Source organism: Neofelis nebulosa, chromosome 6 (genome assembly GCF_028018385.1).
Source record: "Neofelis nebulosa isolate mNeoNeb1 chromosome 6, mNeoNeb1.pri, whole genome shotgun sequence".
Lineage (NCBI taxonomy): Eukaryota > Metazoa > Chordata > Mammalia > Carnivora > Felidae > Neofelis > Neofelis nebulosa.
Genome location: NC_080787.1, coordinates 83143757 through 83160665, shown reverse-complemented (window position 1 = coordinate 83160665; position 16909 = coordinate 83143757). Strand labels below are relative to the sequence as shown.

Here is a 16909-nt window from a genome sequence, read left to right as displayed (position 1 = left end):
TATTAAAAAAGACAACAAAAAGGACAAAAAAGAAAAAAATTAAAAATCCTCTGCTTATGCATGTGAGGAAGACACAAATACTATATTTTTGGACTGCAATCCCATGTCTGAGCTCACTAATGGTTACAGATTTCTCAGGGGATGTGTCTCCTGCCCCACCCAGCCTCTATCTATCCCCTCACAAGCTTCTCTGCTGTTTCCTTCTTTTGTGTATGTTTTATACTTTATTCCCTGTATTTATTACTTCTCAATTTTTGATTTCACTTTGCTTTTGGCTTCTGTCTTCCTTCCTTTTGTGCTGGCTCAAATATATATTTTTAAAAATATTTTCTCTGTTATTTTGACTATTTAAGACATTTAGCCTGACATGAAAAAATCTTCGTACATTAAGAATATCTTGCAAATGTTAACTAACTTAAATCTCTCTGGATCACCTATCTCCCCCTTTTTGTATTTCAGTTCCTTTTTTTTTTTTTTTTAAGTTTGTTTGTTTGTTTGTTTATTTAGAGAGGTTGGGGGAGGGAATGAGCTAGGGAGGGTAAGAGAGAGAGGAGAGAGAGAATCCCAAGCAGGCTCCACACTCAGCATGGAATCCAATGTGGGACTCAATCTCATGACTGTGAGATCATGACCTGAGCCAAAATCAAGAGTCAGATGTTTAATCGACTGAGCCCTTTCCTTGTATTTCAGTTCTTAAAGCTTATATATTGTTTTTATAAAGCTTATAAAAAATAAAATACTCTTTAAGTGATTATTTTTAAAAATATGTGTATTTATTTTATAGCTACTTGAAGGAAATTTTGCCAAAGAAGTCAGCCATGAAATGGATGGACTTATCTTTCAGCCTATTGGAGTAAGTTCATTTGTGTGTGTATAGCAATGTGTGTGTGTTTGTGCGTGTGCATGTGCGTGGAGCACTTGTAGTATGTATTATGTATGTAAATATGTGTCTATACCTGCTTGTATATATAAAGTACATTTTCCTGAGGTATATTTACTTTGGATTGTTAACTGCTTTTCCTTAAAACAAGTTATTATAAAATATTTCTACTAAATATATGTAATGGTCAAATGAACAATTGTTAGCTCTTCACTCAGCTTAAGAAGTAAATATTATTGATCCTTATTTTTCAAGGGAGTTAGTTCTTGCAAAATGAATGTTAATTATTTCTGTACTAGAAATCTACCAGTAATATTACATAAACGCTTATTTCTTTCTGTAGCCCAGTCTACCTTTAAATATTAATATTTCTAAATTTGTCATGGATGGATGAGTAAAATTCAAATAATTTTTAATACTTAAAATACAATTCTTTGAATATTATATGTCAAATTTCTGAAACTCACTGAAGAACTTTGACTGAATGATCAAGTCATATTTTGGAATAAGCTACATTTTACTCTATAGTATGGTTTCTCAACTTTAGCACCAGTGACCTTTTTTTGCCAGATAATTCTTTTCTGTGGAGGAATGTCCTGTGTGTTGTAGGGTGTTTAGCAGGATCCTTGGTCTGTATTTACTAGTGCCAGGATCACTTCTTCCCCTAATCCATCTCTTCAGTTTGTGACAACCACAAATATATGCAATCACTGCCTACTTTCCCCCAGAGAGCAAAATTACCCTTCTATGACAACTTGTGCTCTGTCTAGGGCACTTTTTCTCAAAATGTAGCCCGTGGACAAGGAATATTAGCCTGACCCAGAACGTTGTTATAAAAGCAGCTCACCTTGGACCTACTGATCAGAAACCCTGGGATGGAGCCTAGCAATTTGTGCTTTAATAAGCTCTCCATGTGACTCTAACTCACGTTCATGTTTGGTAGAGTTGTATTTCATGTGCTATACCTCATCACGTGCTGCAGTTTGTCTCATAAGCTCCATTGGTCCGTCAGTAACACTATCCTTAGAAATTAGGGCACGGGTGTAGCTGAGAAGTTGTATTGAGAGACCTCAACCTGGATGCCTGTGGAAAAGGGAAAGAAACTAATATTTTTGAAAACTGTGTATTAAACACTATATTATATATAAGTTACATAAATACTAGAACTTTAATATGTAGGCCTAAATATAATGTAGATATGTGATTGTCTTCTGTCTTCCTTCCAGTCCCCTTTGCCAAACAGGTGGAGGGAAACTCTTCTGTGGTTGAGGGAAGAGGTGATGAAGGAGAGTTAGAGGCTGGGGATAGAAATTGTAGAAAATGCTATCTTAGGAAGATGGAAGTTACTAGATCTTTGAGTTCTAGTATTTTCCAGGCTTAAACTCCCTAGATTGAAATAAAGTCTAAAGATAATAGTAATTACAATAAATTTTACTGTGTTAAACTCATTGGTTCATACTCACGTGTATGTGAGATTTTGATAAATGTAAGAGAAATGATCTGACACGGAAGTCAGTCTCTGGGATGTCTAGGAAAGTCAGCCAATGTATTAGTCTGTTTCCATCCTAGTAACCACACTTGTCATTACAATGACTTTGTAATTGATATCTGGTAAGGCAAGTCTCTCTTTGCCAGGATTTTCTTAAATATGTGAGGACATTTGGTTTAACATATAAATTTCAGAAATAGTTTCTCTGGTTACCCAGAAATTTTTGTTCAGTTGGAATTAGGAGTTCAGTTGGAATTGCTTTGAATTTAGTTTGGAGAAAATTGATGTTTTTACAGTGTTAAATCATCTCAATGAATAAGGTTTAGCTGTTTTCAGGTCTTTTTCTGTTCTCTAATTGAGTTTGAGTTTTTAACTGTTGTCTAATTTCTATATATTTATTTTCCATTTTCACAATAAATGGTGTCTTTGTTGGTACTTCTGATGTACTGCCACCTTGATTGATTTATTTTGTTGATTCAAGAATCTTGCTGAATAGTCTTAGTTCTAATAATTGTCTAATTTTACCAATTGGCCAAGACCTCTAGTACTGGCTGAAACATACACTTTATTGGGTGGAGGAGGGGGAGACATTCATACCTTATTCTCAACTTCAAAGGGAATGTGGCTAAATTTTCTCTCTTAAGTATGTTTTTGGTAGATTTCAGTTAGATAACTTTTATCATGCCAAGAAATTTTTGTTCCTGTTCATACAAAGTTTTTTTTTCCCCCCAATCATAAATAGATTTTGGGAGTTAACAAATGCTTTCTCGGTATCTCTTGATTGAGATTGCCATGTTGTTTTCCTTTTAATAACATTAATGTAGTAAGTTACAGTGATTTTCTCATGTTGACCTGTCCTTACATTCTGACATAAATGCTGCTCAATCATGATATATGTAATTTAGATCTGGGTGTAATAGTTTTTTGAGGATTTATGCCTCCTTATTACTTACAGGTTTTTCCTTTTTTTTTTTTTTTTGTACATTCAAAATATAGGAGGTAATATTGTGGAAAAATATTATAAGTTTCAAGTAACACATAATAATACATGCCATGGTTTTAAAAGTAAAATATCTTGGCTTGTACTGAAAAATAGCGCTGTCTCTTCTACTTTCCCCACACTCAAAGTACCACTCCTTGGAGGGGATTATTTTCTGTTGTTTTAGCTGTGTTTTTTTTCTTTTCCCTCCCTACTTCTACAAAATCTGTTTATGCTGCTCTTCCTTGGTTTTCTGTTTTATACATGATCTGCCTACTCTCTGCTGTTGAAGAACAGGATTGAGCTCTTTCACTCCTCCAACATCACCCCTTCTCCTTCTGTCATCCCACCCATTATAATTATATCACATTTTGGGTCAAATGAATATTCAGTATTTGTATTTCTGTTGTAACATAAATATTGTTCACATCTGAGTCAAGTTGTATAATATTTTATTTTCATAGGAAACTTTTTTTGCCTAGAGTTAGGAATTGCCTTGTATTTTCATTTGTTATGATTATCACTACTTCTTTCCTTAAATTCTTTAAAAGAACTTTTTGTTAAGTTTTATTTATTTATTTTGAGAAAAAGAGAGAGAGAGAGAGAGAGAGAGAGAGAGAGAGAGAGAGAGAATCCCAAGCAGGCTCCGTGCTGTCAGAGTGGAACCTGACTGGGGCTCAATCTCACAAAGTGTGAGATCATGACCTGAGCCAAAATCAGAGTTAGACGCTTAACGGACTGAGCCACCCAGGTGCCCCTGAAGAGACTGTCTTTTTTCCATTAGATATTCCTTTCCTGCTTTGTCGAAGATTAGTTGACCATATAGTTGTGTGTCCATTTCTGGGTTTTCTACTTTGTTCCATTGATCTATGTGTCTTGTTTTTATGGCAGTACCATACTGTCTTAATCCCTATAGTTTAGTAATATGACTTGCAGTCTGGAGTTGTGATACCTCTAGCTTTACTTTTCTTTTTCAAGAATGCTTTGGTTATTTGGGGTCTTTTGTAGTTCCATACAAATTTTTGGATCGTTTGTTCTACCTCTGTAAATAGTGTTGGTGCTATTTTGATAGGGATTGAATTAAACGTGTAGCTTGCTGGGGCACCTGGGTGACTCAGCTGGTTGAGCATCTGACTTTGGCTCAGGTTGTGATCTCGCAGGACATGGGTTTGAGCCCCGCATCAGGCTTGCTGCTTTCAGCACTGAGCCTGCTTTGGATCCTCTGCCCTCCCCCACCTTTCTGCCCCTGCCCCACTTGTGTGCTCTCTCTCTCTCTCTTAAAAACAACATTTTAAAAAATGTGTAGATTGCTTTGGGTATAGGCATTTTAACAGTATTTGTTCTTCCAACCCTTGAGCATAGAAATGTTTTTCCATTTTTTGTGTATGTCTTCTTCAGTTTCTTTTATAAGTGTTGTATAGTTTTCAGAGTACAGATCTTCTACCTCTTTGGCTGGGTTTATTCCTATCTTCTGGGTTTTGGTGCAGTTGTAAATCAATGTGATATGCCACGTCAATAAAAGAAAGGATAAGAACCATGTGATCCTGTAAACAGATTCAGAAAAAGCATTTGACAAAATACAACATCATTCACGATATAGGCCCTCAACAAAGTTGGGACAGAGAGAACATTCCTCAAAATAATAAAGGCCATATGAAAAGCTCACAGCAAATAACATCCTCAGTGGGGAAAACCTGAGAGCTTTTCCTCTGTGGTCAGGAACAGGGCAGAGACTGGAAGTCCTAGTCTCAGCAATCAGACCAAAAAGAAATATAGGCAGACTATTTAAAAATTTATACCTATTTTATTTTTCTTGTTATACATGCATATGTATAATCTATTTTATGCTGTGTCTTTTTTTTCTTTTATGAAAGTTTTCAGTAACTTAAAGTCTCACTTGTTTCCTTGCAGAGCCCCAAATGCAAACACCTATTTATTCTTCATGAAACAATAATGTTAGATTTGCTACTTGAATATTCTTCTCAGAGACTTCGCAGTGGGTTAGAATTGGTCTCTGATTAAGATAAGCCACTTAATATCTCTTTGGTTCTCCAGTTCTTCATCTGTAAAATGTACAGGCTATAATTAATAACTTAGCTCTGAAATTCTGAAATGATCATATGATGATCAATGTATGTCAATATAAATCAACACTTAAGAATTCCTTCTTCCTGCCAACATCTGGGAAATGTTTTGGGTAAAGAATTCTTAATAAGAGAGAGAATAAACTCTTATTTTATTTTCCTAAAAACAATACATCTCTTAAATGGAAATTTAGACTGTTGCAATAGATAGAGTTTTTGTGAAGTTTATCATTGTCACCATTATATGACTTTATTTCTATTGTTTTTTTTTCCTGTCATCATTTCAATAGAATTCTCACTTTTGCATGCTAAATTATACGTAGTAGATGGAATGGCTTTGCAAGGATCACATTTTGTTCATCAGTGGACGTTATCAGTTTCTTATTAATTTAGCCTAACAGATCCTTAGGTTAGTATATATCTACAAAAGACTTATAACAATATTTTGTTGTAAAAAATATTTCACAACTACTTATTTTGATAAAAGTTTACGTGATAATATAGCAGTATACTGTACTAGTCTTTGGTTAATCCTTTTCATTTTCCATGAAAGTTTAATGATTTTAGTCTGTGTTTCATTTGTAATTGTATTTTCTCATGATCATTTTCAATCTAGTTTTATTTCTCAAAAGTACAATACTTTGTCAATTATGTCTTAATTTTTACCACAAATGCATACCTTTCACAATGTGTATAGTGTGCCCTTTAGTGAGACTTTACTGTTAATTGATAGATTGTCATGTGGCTATAAGAAGGATGTGGTACTTACTGACATGTCTGCCAATTCTGTTTTTTTTTTTTTCATTTCTATTGTATTTGTGTTAAATCTTCAAAAGGATATTCTGAGTATAAAATGTATTAACTCTGCCATCCAGAATAGGCTCCAATTTAGCATAAATGTATCCAGGAGAGCTATTTTATTGCTCATATCCAAAATTTCATTGTATCCAACTTTGTAGCATTTATTATTTTTTTATGATTTTACTTTGCAATTTCAATCTGATTATTCTTACATACTGTGTTTGTAGTTTGGGCCACCACCACAGGTGGGGTCCTATATATTCCATTTTTAAACTTTTGATTTACCAAAGCCACGGGTAAGAATGTACTTGGTTTCTACACAGAGACTTTTGACTTTTCTACATCTTTCAAAAAATGAAGGCATAAGTTTCTATTAAGTAGGTGAACTTGAATGACCTTATCAAGCACTGTATTCATGATATTCTGCTAAAGGAAGCAGAGTTTAAGATCTATTTTTCTAATAATTCATGACTCTTATGATTTCTTTTCATTGCTTTCAAAGAAAGAATACTTACATTTTTTTCTTTTGCCTAATTCTTCGGTATTGAAACCATTGTGCTTATGTATTGTCATCAAGTTCCTTGTCTTTACCAAGTAAAATGGCCTTTTGTGATTACTATTGCATATCCAAAGGAAAGACCTTAATTTTCCTTTTCAGCAGCTCTAAGTTTTCTGTGTAAAGAGGTAAGAGCAGAATTGATTACACACAGTTGTAGTTTCCAGTGGTGGTAGATGTGATTTTAAATCATCCAGAGATGGAGTATTAAATGACATTGCATCACACAATGAGAAATTCAGTCCCATTCCAGTTTTTATTTACTCTGTGTTTATAAAGTCTATTTATTTCTAGTTTTTAATATCTAAGGCTTGCTAATCTTTCCCTTTTCAATCAAATAAGTGTGGGTCTGGTTTTCCACTATTTAAAGGCAATATATTGTCAGGGATAACTTAGTATCCCTGATTCATATTCATCATAACTAATTTTAGGACTACTTATTAGGGGTAAGCAATACCATTTTCTATTTCTGGTATAGATACCATTTGGATCAGGGTGGTTGGGAGGCTCAGTCAGGTAAGTGTCTGACTTGGGCCCAGGTCATGATCTCGCGGTTTGTGGGTTCAAGCCCTGCATTGGGCTCTGCGGTGACGACTCAGAGCTTGGAGCCTACTTTGGACTCTTCGTTTCCCCTCTCTCTCTGTCCCTCCCCTGCTTTCTCTCTCTCTCTCTCTCTCTCTCAAAAATAAATGCATAAACATTAAAAAAACTTGGATAAACTTTCCCAATTATCTTTGGGGCCATTTTTCAACCTTCCACAGTTATCTAGCTTGATACAGTATTTCCATCTAATAGCTGTGGACGCTAATACGTAATATAAATTTTTATTCTGCCCTTGTATGATTTGTAAATTACCTTCATTGGGCTATTTAAAGCAAGTTCTGAATGAGAATTTATGAACCTTAATCAGACTAAGTACTAATTTTTAATGTAAAATTTGCCAACATTTTTACATTTCTCTTCTGGGGAAATCTAAAAACTTTCATGAACTCAGCTTTAATAATTAAGTGCAGGCAGGGTAAGTGATGGGCACTTATGGCAAATTAATGTGGTATATAGTCATAGTAATATATATAATATGGTATTTTTATCATGTTAAAATATATGTAAATTTAAATCTAAATAAAAATTTTTTAAAATTTAAATTCAAGTTAGTTGAATTTACTACTACATATAGTGTAGTATTGGTTTCAGGAGTAGAATTTAGTGATTCATCACTTAAAATAACATAGTGCTCATCCCAACAAGTACCCTCCTTAATGCCCATCACCCATTTAGCCCATCCCCACACCCACCACCCCTCCAGCAACCCTCAGTTTGTTCTCTGTATTTAAGAGTCTTATGGTTTGCCTCCGTCTCTGTTTTTATTTTGTTTTTCCTTCCCTTCTCCTGTGTTCATCTGCTTTGTTTCTTAAATTCCACGAGTGAAATCATATGTGTAAATCTTTCACCTTTTATTAAAAAATTTTTAATGTTTGTTTCAGAGAGAGAGAGAGAGAGAGAGAGAGAGCGAGCGAGAGCGCGCGCGCACACAGGTGTGAGTGAGCACGAGTGGGGGAGGGGCAGACTGAGAAGGGGACAGAGGATCCAAGGCGGGCTCTGGCTGACAACCTATTGGGAGTTATCCAAATTTTAGAATCTATAGTTCTTTTTTTCTGGAATTCTTTGGCCTCTTTAAAGACCAAGACTTCAGGGTCTTTCTTGGTTGCTTTGCTTGGCTGTTAGCATTCTTGGAAAAGAGAAGATAAAGGGGGCGAGGGCCCAAGGTTGCTGAACTTTCAGTTTGCCTCTTCAGTTATGCTTGAATCTTCTGGACTGAGCTTCTGTCCTTCAGTTTTCCCACAGAATAAGGGTATCTATCTCCTGCCTTTTGCCCAGGGTGGAGGAGGGAACTAGAGACTTTAATGTTCCTTATAAAGATTTTCAACAATTCTCCTTATTTTCAGTTCTGTCCCCCTTGGCAGCCTTCTTGGTTATCTGTTTCCTACGTTATTTAATCCATTCTGGGGAACTGTGGCATGTAGCATGAATTGCTTTCATTGGTGTCCTCCTCTGCAAGCACTGAGTATTCAGTTTTCTGGGCTCTGTGCCTTACTAACTTCTCCAGCTCCTTTCTGTCTTTCAAAAATGTATTGACATGTTGTTTTCTGCTGTTGTCTTCTCTCCTGTATTTCCTTTTCTGTTGATAACTCTTTTCTGTAACTCCTACTTTAGTGAGGTTTCAAATCAAAGTGGATATAAATGCACCTGTTCAGTCCACCACATTTATCAGAAAATCTTCAAAACTTCTCACAGTGTGGTGTTGCATCTCTTGGCTCCCTTGACCCAACAATTCAAATAAATTAAGAAAAGAACTGATTGAGTGACCATTCTAGCAATCCGAGTGAGTCTGTGTAAAGTGGAGAGGCAGTCCTGGTTGGGGTAGACAGAGCTTGATTTTTAACCTCTGATCCCTTCTCTGATACTACAGAAATATTCCAGAAGCAAATGAATGGTGAAAGATGAGAGGATTCTGGTTCTTTTACTTGTGAAAAAACTCTTTGGCCTATATTTATTTGGTGCTAGTTACTTAAAGCTTAGCAAAAAGTTAATTCTGCTCTATTATATTAATTACAGTGAGTGAATTTAAGTTGAATAAAAGGTAGAAAATGTTACTCCTGCTAAAAAGAAAAAAAAAGATAAAATATTTGAATCTTGAGAAAATACTGAAAAATAGTGATAAAGATACCATAAAAGTGGTGATTCTGTTGAGGGCAAAGTTCCCAGCACCAGCTTAGAGGAAAGTTTCCTTACCATTTCATTTAATGTTCTGTGTTTCACATAGTTTATTATTTTTATAAGAAAAAGGAAAGCAAAGTTAATTAATGGTGTGTTCAGGAAAATAGAGCTTAGAGTATTTTTTTGTGATTATAAAGGAATACACCAGTATCTGATATTTACTAAAACACAGAGCAGCCATTAATTATTGTGAAAGCCTCAATTTAAACAAAGTAGATTAAATTGCGTTTATAGAATTATAGAAAATCTGAGATGAAGAGATACTTCCAAGATTAGCCCAATGGTTTCAAAACACTAATTTCCAAAATTGTTGTTTTCTGTGAACTACCTCGGGATCACATGGAGGGACAGGTTACTAGGTAAGCATTGTGTTTACATCACAGCAGCTCCGACTTAGTTCTTTTGTATATTGTAGTTTTGGATAAGATTGTATTTTTAAAAGGGCTTTGCCTTAGTAAATATCATTTCAATCATTTGCTTTTTTGATAATCTCTCTTCATTGCAAAATCAAGATTATTTTTCAGCTCATTTTATTTTTTAGCACTGTTTTGGGAAGTACTCTCATGGCTTCTATGACACCACATGTTCCTAATTTCTTCTAGTCATACTATTTCTCCTCCATCTCATTCAAGTTCTTCGTTTTCTACTAATCATTGAAGTTTGGACTTTCTCAAGGCTCAGTGTCCTGGACCTTCATTTTTTTCTCATTCTCTACTCTCTCCCTAGAAATCTCATCTGCACTCATGGCTTTAGTTATTTCCTATAAGCCAGACTTTAATTTCTGTTTACACTCCATGTATATTTATCTAATTGCCTACCTTGATACTGCCTTTTGAAATTTTCAGAAACAAGCAAATATGCAAACTGTAAACACCTTTCCTTTCCCAGCATTTGCTACCCCCACTTACTTAAATGCAGCTTCTTAAATGAGAAATCTAGATGTCATCTTTGACATCTTCCCCTCTTTCATCCCTCTAATCCACGTCCAAGTCTTGCCAATCTTCCTGCTTTATCACCTAAATATCTCATAAATTATTCCCTTTTCTCTCCATAACCACTACCACAGCTCTAATCTGACTTACCATTTGTTGACTCTTGCCTGGTCAGCTGCTGTGGCATCCTGGCTGGTCCTGCAACATTCACTTTGTCTCCCTTCAGTCTTTTTTTCTTGTTGCATCTAGAGTGATCTTCTTTCTCTCTAGTGATTTCCCCTTACTCTCAATTTAATGACCAAAATTAGATTTGAAGGAAGTTTACTCTCTTCTTTATCACATGCTGCTTATTCGTTTCCCCATGTGCTTTGCTGTTGATGTAAAAATAACTGATTTTTACGTAAAGGTGACTTACTTATATTACTTTATTCACAAACATGGTTTTTAAAAATTTCATATGTAAGCTGTTTGATACAATATTTAAATATTTTGAGAGAAAATGGGTATTTTCTTCAAAGAAAAAATTAGCTGTTTATTTTAATATAAACCTATGTATTTTTAAGGGTTGAGGTTCAAACTTTGATCAAACTGAAGTGATCATCTGATTATTAGTCTATACCATAAACCAGTTAGGTTTTATTAGACTCATATACAAGGTTTTCAGTTTTATGGTTTTATTGGCAATTTGAATTGCTAACTTTTTGTGGTTTGTCATCTAAAAATAAATATTTTAAAATGACTTGGCATTTTAATATGCTATAGGTAGTAAATTATTTTACTTGATGGCTATAAGATCTTTTAATTTAATTTACAAAGTTGATAATACTTGTTAACTGGCTCTTACAAGATTTTAATGATTTACGTAGCATAGTAAAATTTTATTCATGGTAGTAACTGATTAATTTCTAACCTTTTAAAATTCATATTTGATTTTACTTTTGTCATCTGGAGACTCATGTTTCTAAGTAAGAATTTTTGTGCCATTAATAATCCATCACGGAAATAAAAACAAATATATAATGAATTGCAAAATAGTAGTAATAATAAAAATAATAAAAATTCTTTGTTTTATTTTTAAAAAAGGCTTTTCTTTATCTACCAGCTATACTGTGAATATTAAACATATAATTGTTCCCATATTGAGTCAAGAGTATTTACTCTTAAGCGGTCGTGATACATTTTTTTTTTGTTTTCATCACTATCTTGATTTTCTGTAAGGTGGGTCAGCTTGATTTTGTATCTGGCATTAATCGGTTTGCATGTAAATTGAGTCAGCTTTGATTTTAATATTGCTTTCTTGTGAAATATTAATGTTTTTATTAAACCTTTACTACTGCCAGGTATATTGAATGTTATGGATAGATTGTAAAATGAAAATTGGAATTAGTCTAATGCCTTGTCTTGGAGTACATGACGAATTAGAGTGGTTTTCCTCTGAAGCAGAGATGATGTTACCATGGTGAGAGCTTCTGTTGCCATGACATTTGCTTGCATATTTTGATAGGTCTTCATTTGAAGAAGGGCTCTGTTTCCTGGCAGACTGGAAAAGTGTCATTCTATCTTTTCTCAAAATGTGTTATTTTTTACTGAAAAATATAATAATTTCCAAAGAACTGTGATAGTGAAGTGCCAAGAAAGAAAATACACCTTGTTTATTTTTAATTTTTTTCCTTTTTCAACTTTTAGAACGCAGCAAAATATTCTTAGCTTGCTTTGTTTTCTTCTAGTTTTCTTAATAAATAAGATATTTCACTTCCATTGAATTTTGTTGACAAAATAAACAGCTAAAGGTGAATAATTCGTAATCAGTCTCAGTTGAATATAGATAAATAACGTTATTGTACAACTAAAAGACACTGCTAATGATGATATATTGGTAGCAGAGCAAGGGGAAATAAATATAAATAAGGACTTAACAAAAATGAACGAATCAGTGAATTCCAATAGGTAAATATATAATGTACAAAATCAGTCAGTGTTCATATAAATGATACATACTAAACACAATGAATTAAGGTTAGTTCTTTTTTATGGATAACTTAGGTTCAATGTTGAAATGTTAATGGCAGATATTTTTTAAAAATTGTGTTTTACAGTGGTATATTTTTAATTTTTAACCAGACAATACAGAAATTTTAACATGTAGTAAAAAAAAAAATAATACATAGAAGAAAGCCTCCCTCTCACATGTCCTCCCTTCTTGTTATCTATTATTGTTAGTTTTTAATTTAACTTTTCAATTTCAATTACACATATGTTAATACATAATAACATAAGGTAGCATGTTATTTTGCACTTTGCTTTTCAGAATTTGTTCCTCTGTATCTTTAAATGTATATTTTGTTAATGCTCTAATTTTAGCATCTGGGGACATACTGAGGTCAGCAACAAGATAGGGCTTATTTTTGACATCTCCCATCTCTTATGCTTGTGACAATTCAGAATTTTAGAAGGAAGTATTTAAAAGGATGCATTCTGTCCATTTAGAATGAAAAAAAAATTTATTTTCCTTTTGTTGAACTTCGGTGATAACTTTAGTGGCTCTTTCTGCTGGTAGACCGGTTCATTTTGTAAAAGCTGCAAACTGAAGTATTCTATAATGAGCACATATTTATACAAGCTGCTTCTTCTGCCTCAAACTGTTTTTTTCTTTCCTGTATTACTCCCATTCATCCTTTGAATGTCACATTAGGTGTTTTGCTTGTTTGGGAAAGCCAGTTCCAGCTAGGTGAGTGCGATTCTCCCCAGCTACCACAGAACTTTTGTTGATTCCAAAGCATTTCACACCATACTGTGATTTTTAGTTATTTTAAGAATTCATATTTTCCTAACTGGACTATAAGTACCATGAAAGCAAAGGCCACATTGATCTCCTTCACATTGATATTTTTAGTACCTATACCGTAGTAGGTTCTCAGAGGGTGAATATTAGGTGCTGTGTTTTGTATACATTCTGAATGTCTCACTGTACTTTCTCTTGTTTGTGCTTACACTCCTTCTTTTTCCCTATAACTCTCTGCTTAAAAAAAGTTTTTTAAATGTTTATTTATTAAAAAATATTTTTTTTAACGTGTATTTATTTTTGAGAGACAGAGAGAGACAGAGCATGAGCAGGGGAGGGGCAGAGAGAGGGAGACACAGAATCCAAAGCAGGCTTTAGGCTCTGAGCTGTGAGCACAGAGCCCGATGCGGGGCTTGAGCCCACAAACAGCGAGATCATGACCTGAGCCGAAGTTGGACACCCAACCGAGACACCAGGCGCCTCTCTTATTTTAGAGAGAGAGAGAGAGAGAGAGAGAGAGCGCGAGCGAGTGAGTGAGCCAGAGCACAAGTGGGGGTGGGGCAGAGAGGGAGACCGAGACACAGAATCCAAGTCAGGCTCCAGGCTATGAGCTGTCAGCACAGAGCCTGACGCGGGGCTCGAACCCACGAGCTGTGAGATCATGACCTGAGCTGAAGTTGGTCGCTTAACCGATCGAGCCACCCAGGCACCCCCCTATAACTCTTCTGTTTAAATTTCACTTCCTCTGGGAAGCTTCTTGATCGTTTTGATTATATGTTATATCTTCTATTTCCTGCCGTTACAGCTCTGAACTGCACATTTCATAAAACTCACAATCTGTTTTAATTGCTTATTTGTCTGAAAACCCACATTACCTTCATCTCTCTGGCCTCTAGCAGAGGTTGACACAGACCTTCTAGTTGATCAATAGATATTTGCTAGAAAAGAAAAAGAGTGAATGCATACTCTAGACCAGTGGTTCTCAACTGGGGCCATTTCACTCACTAGATGACATATGACAGTGTCTGGAGACATTTTTCATTAGCACAACTGAAAGGGGGTGGTTGTTGGTGCTGGTATCAGTGAGCAGAGGCCAGGGATGTTGCTAAACCTTCTATGATGCACAGGACAGCACCCTGCCCCCCGCCCCCACACCTCAAGCGAACACTTGGCTTGGACTACAGATGAAGATTTAGAGGTAACTTTTATTGTGGGTGTACTTGGAGCTTTAAAGGAGTGGATTATATGCTGTGAGTAACTGTAAAAAAGGGCAGAGAATAGATACTTGAAGAATGTATATTCAAAATTGATTCTGATGTTGAAATTTACCCCAAATGACTTTAATAGACAGTTTTTTAAAACCTCTGATAAATGTTTAATGTTAATGTTTCTCTGATGGTTTTTAATAAAGCAGAATAAGCCTATGTAGTAATATATATTGATTTTTTTTTTCCATTCCCTGTCTACCATGCCCTGTTGTGTGATACCTCTATCTGTGTATGTGTTTTCTTTGCTATTCTTTGCTTTCTGTCATCTCTCTTTTAAGGAGTATGTGTGTGTGTGTTTCCATGTTCAGTAATGTAACATAAAATTATAAAATTATTTTTGTTATGAAGTTTTTGAGAGCTTCTTTGCTTCCTGAGATAATTGGGACTCCTGGAGTTGTTTTAAAGCCAGATTTATTAAATCACTGTTTTATAAAGAAATTGAGTTGTTCTCTTAAACTAGTTTTGACAGGAGGGCAAAATTACTCCGGTTGCCTTTTTTAACTAAATTATCTGCCCTCCATCTGAGAGCACTGTGTGCCATAGCAATTCTTCATACCAATGCTAGAAGCATAGAAAAGCATTTTAGTGATATTATGTAGTATAAATTAGCAAAAAAGTGGTTAACTTAGTTGATGTATAAAAGTCACTAGGCTGCAGGTATTACTTGTATCTAGAATTTGATCATCTATCAGTAGACTGCTTTTATTTAGACTTGTGTCTACCAGAGAGAAGGAGAAACTTTGTGAGTCTGCTAGGTCTAAAAGCTAATGGAATTTTTTACCATATGACAATAATCTTAGGCATTAAGTGGGTATTAACCTGGAGTTGTGGAATGTATTAGCTCATTCCTTCATCTAATAAACTGGGTGCTTACTATATGTCATATTCATTGCTGAGTTTTAGAAATAATAAAGATGGATAAAGCACCTGCATTCTATGGAGAAACTTGACATAGCGGCACATTACATTACAGTGTATGAGGTGAGAGAGTGCAGACTGATGGAGGAGTGGAGATACTTTAGTGGGCCCAGAGAGAGGATCAGGGTGCCCTGGGAGATTTAGGCCCATGCTAAGGATAGGTCTAGATACTTGGTTTAGTAGGTTTTCACGGGTAGTATGAGCTAAATGGTTAGATGCTGAAGAAGTTTATTAGGTTCTCTGAGCTGTCTTTTCCCCACTATCCAGGCCACTTGCCAGTTGCTTTCTCCTCCTACTCATCCCCCTGCACAAAACTAGAGTAATTAGAAAACCACTGACTTAAAATTGGTTTCCTTTGGAACAGTTTTATAATCTCAACTCATGAGATCATTTAATCTACCCTTTTCAACCTTTCATCATTTGCTTTTGGACAAATGATACATTTTATTTTGTTAATGGTATGAAGATTTTTGCATTACTTCGATTTGGGAGTGTTTTGGACAAGTTGTAACCAGTCTGGTTGTCATTTTGTTTATCTGTAAAAAGAGGGAGTTTACTGCATGTTTTCAGGTCTGCTCATTTCTCTAGTATTCTTATTCAGGTCAATTAACTGGTCTTGATATTAATTGGCTATTTTAATTTAACCCACCTTTATCCCAGTTTCCTTATTGACTAAATTTTAAAATCACTGTAGTTCTCTGGAACTGCCCAGATACAGAAGCTAAAGCTGAAGTTTCAGAAGTCTTTGTATAACTGTATTTTTTTTTCAAAAATTGTTTCATTAGCCACAGGTTTACAACAATAGCAAGAAGAAATTAATTAGACTTGTGAATAAGAGAGCAGAAATAGTAATCTGAAAATATTTTTGGGTAATTTTTCCAATCTGAATAAACCAAGAAATTGTTTCAATTCTCTAATAATTTTACACTAAAATGACAAGTTCAGAAGCCTCATTGTGGTTGAGCTCACTGTCTTGTTAGTCTATCTTCTCCAACTAGTATGATAACTGGGCACATACTCTAAGTACTCTGTGTTGACTGAGTGACTTTTCTCCCATATAGGGTATTTATATGTCTTGATTTTGTATAATGGATATTTGCTATTTGCTTCTCCATGAAACATGGGCAAATAACCAAGTCACTAAGTCTGGAGTTGTTTTACTCCTGTATCCAGTAGCAGTACCAGATAGGACTTCTTCTGTTTTCCTTAAAACTAAATGCTAGAAAAACAATAAAAATAAAATTAATATAGTAAGGCCAGGGATCTTTCTTAGCTTCAGGGTGTGATCCTTGTGAAGAAGGCATTATGCCTCAGGTTTCAGTGTAGGGCCTTGATGGAATATGATAACATAACTGCTCACATTTTACTAGTGGGAATCATAGAGTAGCATAGGGCTACATAGTATTAGGTATCTCTAGTCTAGATACCATTTTTTAGGCAAA

The 16909-nt window shown here is 34.9% G+C and overlaps 1 protein-coding gene across 1 annotated transcript in view; it reads left to right on the top strand.

Annotated features, from left to right (window-relative positions):
* RNGTT (RNA guanylyltransferase and 5'-phosphatase) overlaps positions 1–16909 on the top strand; it is a 317924-nt gene that overhangs the window by 151710 nt on the left and 149305 nt on the right. Inside the window, exon 12 of the mRNA XM_058734685.1 lies at positions 785–853. Within this exon, the coding sequence (XP_058590668.1) occupies positions 785–853 (69 nt within the window). The remainder of the gene's footprint in view (positions 1–784; positions 854–16909) is intronic.